This window comes from Semicossyphus pulcher, unplaced genomic scaffold (genome assembly GCF_022749685.1).
Source record: "Semicossyphus pulcher isolate SPU_LCO1_2020_fin unplaced genomic scaffold, fSemPul1.0.p SCAF_12, whole genome shotgun sequence".
Taxonomy (NCBI): Eukaryota; Metazoa; Chordata; class Actinopteri; order Labriformes; family Labridae; genus Semicossyphus; species Semicossyphus pulcher.
Window position 1 is genome coordinate 1300743 of NW_027211626.1, and position 12273 is coordinate 1313015.

A 12273-nucleotide genomic window follows, 5' to 3' on the forward strand; every position below is an offset into this window, starting at 1 on the left:
AATCCCATTCCGGTCAGACTCTAACAAACACTGATATTAAGTTAATGAGCTTTTCAGCTTTTCCAAGAATACTAAGAGAATTGTCACAATAAAGATGTGTTATTAAACTGGCCTAATTTAGAAGCAGTGACGTCTTGTATATAACTCTGCTCCTCTGTCGACCTGCTAAAGAGACACTGAGCGCTGGATGTGTGTTGTTGCCGGGATGCTGCGATGCAGGAATGTTCTGGTCGTGTTTGCAGAGCGGAAATAATGTCAGAGGCTGTGCTGTTTGCAGAGCCCTAATTTCTGTCCTCCTCTTCTCCTCCAGATGAGGCCAACGAGAACGAGTCCAGCGGGTCGCTCAACAATCAGCTGTCCTGGAAACAAGGCCGACAGCTCCTCAGACAGTAAGAGCTCTAACCACGTCAGAATACCAGGATGTTCAGGCCCTTGGTTGTATTTCTCTACACTTTTGTTGACACAGTAATGTACTACTCTGTGAGCTGTGGGGAAGAGCGCCCTCACATGGCCAGCAGCGGTCAGTACCTCCTCTGTGTTTATTTTACCCAGCAGGCTCGGTAGTTTGGTTATCATACCGTCCCTCTCCGCAGTCAGTCTGTGTAAATAATCCCAGCCTCCCTCACATATTATCTGCCCCGACATGCTGGCTGATGAGGACGCCAAATTATCCCCGACTCTGTGTCGAGGGACGGATCAATAATGTGTCGAGACAGCCTCCTCTCACGCTCGCAGTGCTGGAGGTTTTTCTGCTTCCCTCAGAGTCAGAGGAGGTGTAATATTTGATGAGTAGCTCAGAGAGGACACGTCAACCAGACGACAGAAACAAGACGCTTCCTCGTCTCTTTTAACATCAAAGCCTTTGTAGTGAATTCTACATTTTAACCTAGTTTGTGCAGAAGAGATTTGATGGGCTTTTGCTGTATTATTTAAGACTCCTTTACAATATGTCTGCGTCTTGTAATTCAGTCTTTCTCCATACGACACTATAATCCACACATCTTTATTTCTTTCACTTTTTTCTCTCAGGAATATTTTTATTTTAAACAAATAAACAAGCATTCAAAGAAACTCAGAAAGGCTAAACTAAAAAGTAAGCTGTAAAAAGGAATGAAGAAATGTCAAAGAAAGAAAGGTAAAGAAAGAAAGAGGTAAAAAAGGAAAAAATGGTAAGGAAAGAAGAGAGGTACGGAAAGAAAGAAGGAAAGAACAGAGGGGAAAGAGAGAGAGAAAGGAAATAAGAGATAGAGGTAAGGAAAGAAAGAAGGAAAGGAAAGAAGAAGAGATAGTGGTAAGGAAAGAAAGAAGGAAAGAACAGAGGTAAAGAAAGGAAAGAAAGAAGGAAAGAACAGAGGAGAAAGAGGAAAAGAAAGAAGGAAAGAACAGAGGTAAGGAAAGGAAAGAAAGAAGGAAAGAACAGAGGAGAAAGAGGAAAAGAAAGAAGGAAAGAACAGAGGAGAAAGAGGAAAAGAAAGAAGGAAAGAACAGAGGTAAGGAAAGGAAAGAAAGAAGGAAAGGACAGAGGTAATGAAAGGAAAGGGAAAAAAGAATAGGAGAGAGAGAGGTATGGAAAGGAAAGGATAGAGAGGTAAGGAAAGAGAGAGGAAAGGAGAGAGAGGTAAGGAAAGAAGCAAGGAAAGGTAAGAAAAGAAGGAACAAAAAATAAGGGAAGAAAGAAGGATAGGAGAGAGAGGTATGGAAAGGAAAGAAGGATAGGAGAGAGAGGTAAGGAAAGAAGCAAGGAAAGGTAAGAAAAGAAGAGAAGGAATAAAAGATAAGGAAAGAAAGAAATAAGGAAAGGTAAGTAAAGGAATTTAGAAACAGGTGCAGAATGAATAAACGTGTGTTTATTATGTTACTGACAGAGGAACAGAAAACATCGTCAATAAGAGAAAGAAAAAGAATTGATCTTTAGTTTTTAAACGGAGGATCTGAAAGTCTCCACGTTTACAGATGTTCGATGTACTTCTCCTTTCATAGAAACTGCACTTAAAAAACTGTGTTGAACCAAATACACTGTGTTAAAGTTTATTTATCTTGTTCCAGGTACCTGCAGGAGGTGGGCTACACAGACACCATCTTAGATGTGAAGTCCCAGCGGGTCAGAGCGCTGCTGGGATTAGCCGGGGACGGAGGAGGGAGGACGGGTGAACGGACCGGGACTGAGCCTCTGGTCAACGGGACGGACACGTCAACAAAGGGCACCAGAGGGTGAGAGGCTTGAGGGCACTAGTTGATACCATTTCCTTGTGATTGCGTTTTTGCAGCAGTGTTTTACACAGATCACTGTTCTCCTGCAGGAAAGCTGAGCTCTCAGACAGCAGCGCCGTACTGGAGGCCTTCAAGTTCATTGAGAACGCAGCTGCTGAGTTCAGCGACGAAGAGGATGAGGACGATAGCGAGGGGAAGGACAGGATGAATGTGGAGTCCAGGACGGTGAGGAAACAGTCTGCGCTCACACAACAGACAGGAAATGATGTCGCTGTAGTTTCATAACTGAGCTTAATGTTGTCCCAGATCCTGAGGAAGAAGCCGCCATCGTCTTCAACATCGCCGGCCAGTATGGACACGAGCGAGGACCCCGACACCGAGGAGGCGCTGAAGGGCTTTGACTTCCTGTCCAGCCCTGATGAGATGGACACGTCGCCGGAGTCCAGAGGCAACGGGGACGGCACAGACTGGGGTAAGCTCCGGATCAGTCGACACAACAGATTAATTTACGGCACCTGCAGTATCATAATGTTGACCTCGTTTCTCTTTGTTTAATTATCGACAAATTGAATCAACAAGTTTCAGAAGACGTAAAATATTTGAACACTTCTTCTCATGGATATTCGTCATTCATATTTCATGCTGTGGTCATAAATCATGTTTGGAGTGTCTCTGTTTAACCCATAGTGTGTGATCTCTTCCACTGTGTGTTCCCATAGCCAGCCTGTGACCACAATGTCTCTCCCACTCCTGTGTGTCGTCAAATCGATCCGATTCCCTTTGAGCCGGGAAATTAGGGCTAGATGTCACGTTGAGGTGTTTCTTTGTATTTGAACTTTTGAATCACATGAAATCAACAAGATTTCAAGGGAATATTTGTCCTTTCTCAGAGTCCAAATGTTCAAATGAAAGATTTCCTCACGTGGCATTAACTTCCCTGCCACCACTTTTACTTCGTCCAGTAGAAAATAAATCCTAAAAAGATGAAACGAGCTGCTCTGAATGCTGCTCCCAAATCTGATCTCAGGACCCTCTACCCTCCTGGAGGCCTGAGAAACCTCCAGGAGAGTCTGAGAGACCCTCGACCAGGGCAGTTCCTCAACAGCCTCTCGGTCTGGTTTTGTTCCCCCTGTGTAGAGAAGGACGAGCAAGGTCCCATTTCTGAGGCCTGGGACGTGGACCCGGGCATGATAACCAAACTCAAGGAGCAGTACAAAAAGGAGCGCAAGGGGAAAAAGGGGGTGAAGAGTAAGTCCTGTCAGGCGTTGCTGCCTCCCTCCTCCTCCTCTCTCTGTAGAGACTTTCCTGAGTTCAGCCAAAAAAAACAAATCAAAAAGAAAAATCTTTGCTGTTTCTCATCTCCTTCTTCGGCTGCTCCTTATTAAGCCTTCCTCTTGGCACTGCTCTGTCCTTTTTGTCTCATTTCATCCCGACTGTCTCCTGTTGTCTTGTAAATCTCCTTTATTTTATGCTTGATGCTAGGGCTGCACGATTATGACCAAAACGATAATCACGACTGCATCAAACTAAGACTTAAAATCAGGTTTTTTATGTGGTGCATCGTGGGTAATTTCAGTGTGTCTTGGATAGGGTGTCTCTGTACAGCGTCTCTGTTCTGGATGTCTGACTTGACGCCAGAGGACGGGCAGCAGCTCGTTCTTCCTCTCGGCCTTCACACACTCATCATGCTGCACTTTGTTTTTTCAGCTGCTTCAACAAGTTAGTCGTGTTGCTTTGCGGCGCAGACGCAGGTTTCATGACCTCTTTGCTGATCATTGTTTCTTCTTCACATCACTTAAACCTGAAACACCTCCAAACAAGCGCTGACGAGCCGTTTCAGGGGACCAGCTCTTCGTCTTCTGTTCCACACATCTGACTTTAGTTTCTCCGACCGTCTCTGTTGTTTACTCTTCCACTCTAAACTGCCGCTGCAAGGTAGGCGCTCATCACATGACATGCCAGCTCCCCCAGGAGTGAAGCCCAAACCTCTCCATCGCCCCCTGGGGGAGCGGCTGTTAGTTTAGGGAGCGCTTGATTTGATATGCAGCAGAGTTTTCTACGGGCGGAGCATTTTAAACATCAACATCACCGTCAGTCGTGTTTATTTAATCGTGGGAAGACAAAACTGTGATTGACTTAATATTGGATTAATTGTGCAGCCCTAATGATGCATGCTTTCCTGTCCTGTTTTTATATTCACGTCTTCATCTTGTATCAGAACGCACTCGTCTCCACCGTCGTCTGTTTCCTACATATCTTCTCCATAATCACCCTCATTTGTCCGCCATGTTGATACTACCGTAATAAGTCATTTAGCTTCTCTTTAATAGTAATTAAAAGCTTTTCAGTGACTCAGCTCTCAGAATAACAGCCCACTTCAGAGGAGGCCTCATTCAGCCGCTGAGAGCTCTTACATTTCACATTTATGAGGCCAAACGCTCTGCAGGGCTGCTGTTTGATTTTTTACTGTGATTGAATCATGAGCTCCACAGCTCAGTACATCTCACTTTGATTGCAACACCACTCTTTACACGTCTATTTTTGTTCTTCACACTGCGTCGGTACTTTATCGCTTTGTGGGTGTGTGGAGGAGATCATTAAGAGCCCTGTTTGGGGTTTTTTTTTCAGGCATTTGGTTTAGAAGCACTTCCTGGAAAAAAAACGAGTTAGTTTGAGATGCTCGTTCGTGAGTGAAACGCGTTTAAACAGTAATCCTCAGTTTTCACTCCCTGACGAAGGCTTGAGGCCGAAATGCGTCAGAGTTTTCTTTGTAAAGACGGCATGACCTCGCCGTGACAATAAAGGCGTTTAAATTGTTCAGAGAGAGTTTTGTTTCTCTGATTGGATGTTTACGGTTTTATTATAAGGACGTGCATGTGTTAAAATGCATAAAATCAGACAGACTGCACCATAATAAACAGCTGTATGTTATATTTCTCTCTCCACACAGCCCACACTTACAATTAAATCTCCCTTAACACCTTTTCTGCCTTTTCTCTGGTTCCGGTTTTCTTTCTTTATTTCTCTTCTTTTACACATTAATTTATTTTCTTCCCTTTCAGAGCTGCTTTTCTTCCATCTTCATCCTGAGTTCTCCTTTTCAGCTTGTACTCACATTTAAAAAAAAAAAAAAAAAAAAAATCTACTTTTTTCTCCTCCTCCACTCTCTCATCCCTGAATGTCTGTTTGGTAACACTGTTAACCTGACTTGTTAAACAGGGCCTAACCGGTCCAAGCTGCAGGACATGCTGGCTAACCTGAGAGATGCGGAGGATTTGTCCCACATGCAGCCTCCGTCCACGCCCCAGTCCCGGCCCAACGCGGTCCGCTTCAACGAGCACGAGACGAACCGAACTGATGAAGGTACAGAAACAGAATCTCCTGTGGAGTGTAGCAATAAAGTTTAAAAAGTCTGTTTACTGTGTCTGAAGCGGTTTATTTATTGTCTTCTGTTTTCCGTAGTTGAGGCGATGACCTTCCCGCCCACCTCGGGGAAGTCGTTCATTATGGGCTCAGACGAGGCCATGGAGAGCGAGCTCGGGCTGGGGGAGCTCGCCGGGCTCACCGTGGCCAACGAGGCCGACAGTCTGGCGTACGATGTGAGTAAACGGAGGCAGAAATACAGGACAAATTCTCTGGGGAAACTATTTCTGTTCATGTTAAAGAGACATCGCATCGTCTTCCTCTAATCTGCAGCAAATTTACTGCAACAAACGCGCACTGAAAGCCGTCTTTTTAGTGCTATTTTTATAGGTAGTGTCAGAGAAGGTGCTTTGAAAGTGTAGCTGTGGATGATTTTGAGATCATAATACATCAGCAAGGTGCAAGTAGAGCCTATAAAACACACCTGAGGAGGTTTTAGCGTGTGTGTTTTTTTAAGCTAGGCTGAGTTTAATGTGATGCAGTGAAAAAAGTGTTTAAAGGGCCTAAAAAAACTGGCATTAAGAAAGAAATAACAAGTCCTATATAACATATTTGTAATCTCACTCTTTACTCTCATTTTTATCCTGTAACATAATTCCATCAAAGCTCTTACAACTGCAGCTCAATATATGTTTAAAATAAAATGAAAATATGTAATTAAACTGCTGTTAATCTGATGTGATGTCTCCTCCTCAGATCGGAAACAACAAGGACGCCATGAGAAAAACATGGAACCCCAAATTCACTCTGCGGAGCCACTTCGACGGGATCCGAGCTCTGACCTTTCACCCGGTGGAGCCTGTCCTCGTCACTGCCTCCGAGGACCACACGCTCAAGATGTGGAACCTGCAGAAGACGGCTCCTGCAAAAAAGTAAGACCTGAAAAAACCCTGACCACTTTAAATCGATGCTCTGTTATGTGTCTGGTTCAGTTTCTGTGTGAGCATCATGGGAGAGAAAAGCTCGTCGAGAGGATAACTCCGTCTTTGTTGCTGCTCCGTCACACGAGTCAGCAACAGGAAACGGCCCCCATGTGACAGAGAACTGACAGCACTCTGCTCCACAAGACTCATCGTGCCTCATCACTGCCCTCACGCCGTCTGTAGTCTGTAGGAATGTGATGAGTCTATTTTTAGAGGCATTTTAGTGTAAAGGGTTATTGGGAATAAGGTGCAGTATGAGCAACTCGCTGTGTGTAGCAGTAAATTGTGCTTTTATCTGTACAATCGAACCCTCTCCATCCTGGGATAACTTTCCATTGTGCATGCAGACTCCACACAGAAAGGATTCGAACCAGGAACCTTCTAGCTGTGAGGCGACAGCGCTAACCACTGCGCTACCGTGCAGCCTTTAATGACGCCAAACTATCAATGAATGATGAACATTCAGTCTTACTAAAAACCAGGTCCTTCACCGGATAACGCTCCCCTTTCAAAATAAAAGAGGAAAGAACCAAACTTAAACCGACATGTTTTCAGTCAATAGCGTGGTCGTAGGTGTCATATGAGGAAAAAAATGCAGAATTTATAAGTAGGACACTGTTGTGAAGGGGTGGTGATTATGTGACAAGATTGTGAGCACAAAACCTTGTTTGTGTTCAGCGATGCATGGACAGTCAGGATCTTTGAAACGGCACAATCGTATGGCTTCCATAAGCGAGTAAAGACAGGGATGCTGAACCAGCTGAGCCTTTTGTAGAAGTATAATTAGAAACGGGAGGAAACCAGCGTATAAAAACACCGATTTAAACTTTAGGATGTGCATTTCTCTTCCCGGTTATTGACAACAACTTAAAGTATCTAAAGTCCAAAGCTTGGACTTTATTGTTCTGTGTTTTTATACGCTGAGGTGGATTTAAAAGTGCCCGGCGCTCTTGAGCACTATGCGGTCTTGTACTGAGGTTTAATTCTGAATGTGATCATCGACTTATTTACGCTGGAGCTGCTGTTTGTTTTTGCACGACATGTTAATGAACACCTTGTTTGTCCACAGGAGTGCATCTTTAGATGTGGAGCCCATCTACACCTTCAGGGCCCACAGGTAAAAAAACACACCTTAATGAATAAATCTATTTATCTGATTTGGCTTTGGAAGTTTTGCTCATTCGTCATTATTTGCCCCACAGGGGGGCAGTGCTGAGCGTGGTGATGAGCACATCAGGGGAGCAGTGTTTCAGCGGAGGGGTCGACGGGACTATCCAGTGCTGGAACACCCCCAACCCCAACATCGACCCCTACGACTCCTACGGTAACACCACGTGTTGTTCTTCGGTCTGAGGATGTTTAAATCCAGTCACGGCCACTGACGTGTTGTTTCGTGTGTGTTACAGACCCATCCATGCTGCGTGGAGCGCTGTGCGGACACACCGACTCTGTGTGGGGTCTGGTGTACAGCAGCGCACACCAGCGCCTCCTCTCCTGCTCTGCAGACGGGACCGTTAGACTGTGGGACGCCAACACCACCTCCCCCGCACTCGCAGTGTTCAACGAAGACAAAAGTACGCACCACAAGCGTGTTTCCTGACTTCTCTTCTGTATGTTTACTTTAATGGAGTATTTAACTTAAATACATGTCTGCCTGTGTACAGACCTAGGAGTCCCCTCCTCAGTGGACCTGGTGTGCAGTGAACCCGCCCACCTGGTGACGTCCTTCACAAACGGGCAGATCGGACTCTTCAACATGGAGACGCGTCAGATGGTCCTCAGTCTGGAGTCTAATCTGGAGCCAGGTAGGTTTTTCAGCTGATCAGAAAGAAAATAAAACAACATTTAGAGGCAGCTCTGGGAAAGTTAAACCATTATCAGAGACGTATCAGAGACGAGTTTTGCATTTTTCCCGTTGCCATCTTGGTTTCTGGAGCCGGAGGTGATCATATTTGGCTGAGAGGGTCTCTTTATTTGTCAATCACAGGTAGCCCCGCCCTAAACCCTCCCCTGCTTTGTGGTCTGTGTGACTCTCAATGGGAGATCTCTGACTAAATGAACATCATGTTGTGTTGAAGAAGACTTGAAACTAGAGATTGAGATTGGTTCAGTACAATCAGACTTCTTTTTCTGCAGCAGTGGGGTCGCCCCCTGCTGGCCAATAGAAAGAATGCAGGTTTAAGACACTTTTAAATTGGATTCACTTTAAAATCAATGTGCACTTCTTATACAGAATATAGTCTTTACTGCCCGTAAAGTCATGGATACAGTGCTAAAGTTATAAGACCCAGATTTTACCAGCATGTCTCCTTAAAAAACAAACTTTAGGTTTAGTTTAAGCTAACCTGCACTGGCTGCAGGTTTTTTTATTCGTCTACAAAGCTCCTAAAGGTTTGAGACTGGCCTGCCTTCCAAATTCTTTGTCATGTTTCAGTCCATCGTGGCCTCTTTGGTTTTTTGCAGCTTTAGTTTTATTCTCCTGTTTCTTCACTCTCCCCCTGAACGATGCTTTAAAATAAAGCTTATGATTTAATTCGACTGTCCGTGCTGTCAGTCTTAATCCCCTCTCCGGCTGTGTGATGTCTAACATGCCTGTGTGTTTCTCTCCAGGCACTCCCTGTCAGATCAATAAGGTCCTCAGCCACCCGACTCTCCCCATCACCATCACGGCGCAGGAGGACCGACACATCAAGTTCTTCGACAACAACAGCGGGAAGCTCATTCACTCCATGGTGGCTCACCTGGACGCCGTCACGAGCTTAGCTGTGGATCCGAACGGACTTTATCTCATGTCAGGCAGTAAGTAGCTCCTCATCAGTGTCACAGAAAATACACAACAGCAGGTCGAGAGGCAGGAAAACCAGGAGGGTTAGCAAGCTTTGGACGCTAACACGGTCGCTAGCTTGTGTGTCCTGTGCTCTGGATGGTAACTGGCAGCATGTGTAGTGATGGGGGAGGGAGCTAAGAGTTTGAGAAAGCATGGAAACACTGAATTTGTACCCACCCATGAGTGTAGGTCGAGACGTAGAATTAAATATTAAGAACGCCTACAAAACATTCATCATTATTGAGCAGATACTAGCACATACGTGACAAGAAAGCAAGACATAATGTGATTTAGATTTCATGAGATATTTGAGTTGCTTCCCCTTATGCTCGTCCTCTCCTCCGCAGGTCACGACTGCTCCATCCGTCTGTGGAACCTGGAGAGTAAAACCTGCATCCAGGAGTTCACGGCCCACAGAAAGAAGTTCGAGGAGTCGATCCACGATGTGGCGTTTCACCCGTCTAAGTGCTACATCGCCAGCGCCGGGGCCGACGCTCTCGCCAAAGTGTTTGTATGACGCGGAGCTGCGTCTCTCCCTGCAGCCCCGCCTGCTGACTCCGCCTCCCACGATCAGGGACCAATAGAGACACAGGAGGGGAGGGACCCTCGGGCATGGGTCCAGCCCCGCCTCTCACAGCCCACTGGTTTCATGTCGGACTTGTAGACCATGTAGCCGCTAGCCTCAAACGGGCCATGACTCTCCTTAGAAAGGGTCGGCAGGGGAGGAGGAGAACTGCTCTCTAGTCCCTCATCTACCATCCAGGCAGGCCTGGGTGTGACCCCCCCACAGCGCCCCCCTCAGACCCCCAGACAGACTAAAACTCACCCTCCGTAGCGAGGAGGCTCAGGACAAGTGTTAAAGAGTGTGGAGTGGAGAAATGAGGTTTCAAGCCGGTCTTCTGCCCCTGTGACTTCACGCTCATCCCAAACCCCCCCTGACCTTTGACCTCTCCTCTCAGACAAACCGGGTCCTTTTACTCCGAGTCAGGTTTTGTGTTGTGATGTTCCAGAGATGTGGGGTACTGAAGGCTCGCTGGAGCTGTCGTGGAAGCCTCTCACTTCTTCTTCTTCTTCTTCTTCTTCTTCTTCTTCTCTGCTTCCCACACTGACTCTGCTCGCTGGCCTGCCTTTATTTTCCTTTTTAAAACACGTTTTGACAAAATGTGCCTTTGCTTTAAAAAGGTCTTGGAAAATGTTATTTTAACAAGCTTTGTTTCGGGGATCAGGGGAGGGAGGGGACGGCGACGGAGGAATGGAGCTGGTTATCACAATGTTGTCGATTTTAACATTGGATGTAAAATTACAAATGCTTATAATAAACAAAATATATATTCAGTCTTAAAATTTACTGTGCAGCGTGAGTTTGAGTGCTCCTTTTGATAAGTGTGGTTGGGGAATCAATTTTGTGCATTTCACGGCAAAGCTGGTAGAGTGACAGATTTAATATGACGTCTGTCCGTTAGAAGTAACTGTACACTTCAGAGGAAAATACAAACATGAGTGTCCAAAGTAAACCATCTTGGTTATAATATTACAATTCAGACTTGGTTCTAGATGTCCATTTTAGGAATCACTAATTGATTTTGATTCTTGTTTGAATTGAATGGCTTGTACTGTATGTAGTTTTCCCCAACCGTGTGGACATGCTCGACTACAACGTGATGTATCATGTCCCGATATTTACAGTAGTCTGGTGTTTAGCAGGAAATTAGTGCAGTACTGTTTGAAATAAAGAGTTAACCATCCGCCGCTGAAGGAAGAGAAATGTCCTTAAAGTTCTGGTTTGCTGTAAACTGTGAGGAGGAAACAATCCTGGGTTAAAAAACAAGTCAATCAAGCAGTTGTACGTGTAGAGTACAGCTTCTATGAGCCATTTTCTCAGTCACTGGTTTGTATATGAAAGTATGTTCAAAATAAAACCTGCTGTAAAACGATGCACGCCTCTGATGTTTGTCATTTTACAAGTTTCAAAGCAGTTTGCAGAAACCAAGTGTGGTTTAAGTGCACTTCAGGGGCTTTCAAAGGGATGTGCTGCCTCTAATCGTTTATTTATGTCTGTTTTTCAATTTTTCATCATCCATTTTCTTCCGCTCATCCGGGGTCGGGTCACGGTGGCAGCAGGCTTAGCAAGTTAGCTCCTCCTGGGGGATCCTGAGGTGTTCCCAGGCCCGGTGGGATCGATGTGAAGGAGTAGTGGCTCTAAAATGTACAATTAACCACTTCTAAATACAAATATAAGTGAATATAAGTTAAATTGAGGGATTAGATTAAAAGCAAAACAAAAAATAGTGGCTGAAAAGGTGCAGGCTGAAGTTTTATCCGCCTTTTATTACATAACATATACTGTACACATAGACAACCCTTTGACCTTAACCCTTAGATAGGCGTACCTCAGTTCCTTGCACTCCTAGGCCTCTTCCACTGCTTCTACCCAGGGCACTGTGGGGTCGATGATGGCGATGTGTTGCTGGCGTTGGGCGGAGGGAGCATGTGTGGTCTTCTCCGTACAACGTGCTGAGACTCTTGGGAGATGGCAGGACATCATAGATGGTGAAGCCTGCTTTCCCACAGCTCTTTCAAGCTTCTCTACTCCCTCCCAGCTCATCCACATCCCTTGCTTTGCCTGTGCCACACTTTTGGCGCGTCTGGTTTCCCCCTCCTGCCGGCGTATCTCTTCCAGCTCGAGCTTACATCTCTGTGATGGAGAAGACTTGTTCCAGACTGGCGTGTTGGTCCCGAGAGCTTGGCCACCTCCACTATGCTGTACTTGGCCTACGATGTCCCGATGGTTGAGCGCAGCCTTTGCCTGTTTGGTCACTTCTGATGGGGTCCATTTTTGACCAATAGCCAGGGTGGGGGCAGCTTGGGCTATGAGTGGGTCTTGCCCCT

The 12273-nt window shown here is 45.6% G+C and overlaps 1 protein-coding gene across 2 annotated transcripts in view; it reads left to right on the forward strand.

Moving 5' to 3' along the window:
- Positions 1 to 11315, forward strand: part of LOC138588174 (striatin-like) — a 37561-nt gene extending 26246 nt beyond the window's left edge. The window contains exons 4-17 of one of the 2 annotated variants that reach the window (XM_069658079.1): positions 311 to 389; positions 2047 to 2211; positions 2301 to 2436; positions 2518 to 2683; positions 3349 to 3459; positions 5431 to 5574; positions 5674 to 5810; positions 6331 to 6506; positions 7627 to 7674; positions 7760 to 7881; positions 7964 to 8131; positions 8222 to 8362; positions 9168 to 9356; positions 9732 to 11315. In XM_069658079.1, the coding sequence (XP_069514180.1) occupies positions 311 to 389; positions 2047 to 2211; positions 2301 to 2436; positions 2518 to 2683; positions 3349 to 3459; positions 5431 to 5574; positions 5674 to 5810; positions 6331 to 6506; positions 7627 to 7674; positions 7760 to 7881; positions 7964 to 8131; positions 8222 to 8362; positions 9168 to 9356; positions 9732 to 9901 (1952 nt within the window). In that variant the 3' untranslated portion in view covers positions 9902 to 11315. The remainder of the gene's footprint in view (positions 1 to 310; positions 390 to 2046; positions 2212 to 2300; positions 2437 to 2517; positions 2684 to 3348; positions 3460 to 5430; positions 5575 to 5673; positions 5811 to 6330; positions 6507 to 7626; positions 7675 to 7759; positions 7882 to 7963; positions 8132 to 8221; positions 8363 to 9167; positions 9357 to 9731) is intronic. The other variant, XM_069658080.1, reaches the window with a different exon arrangement.
- Positions 11316 to 12273: the final 958 nt, after the last annotated feature.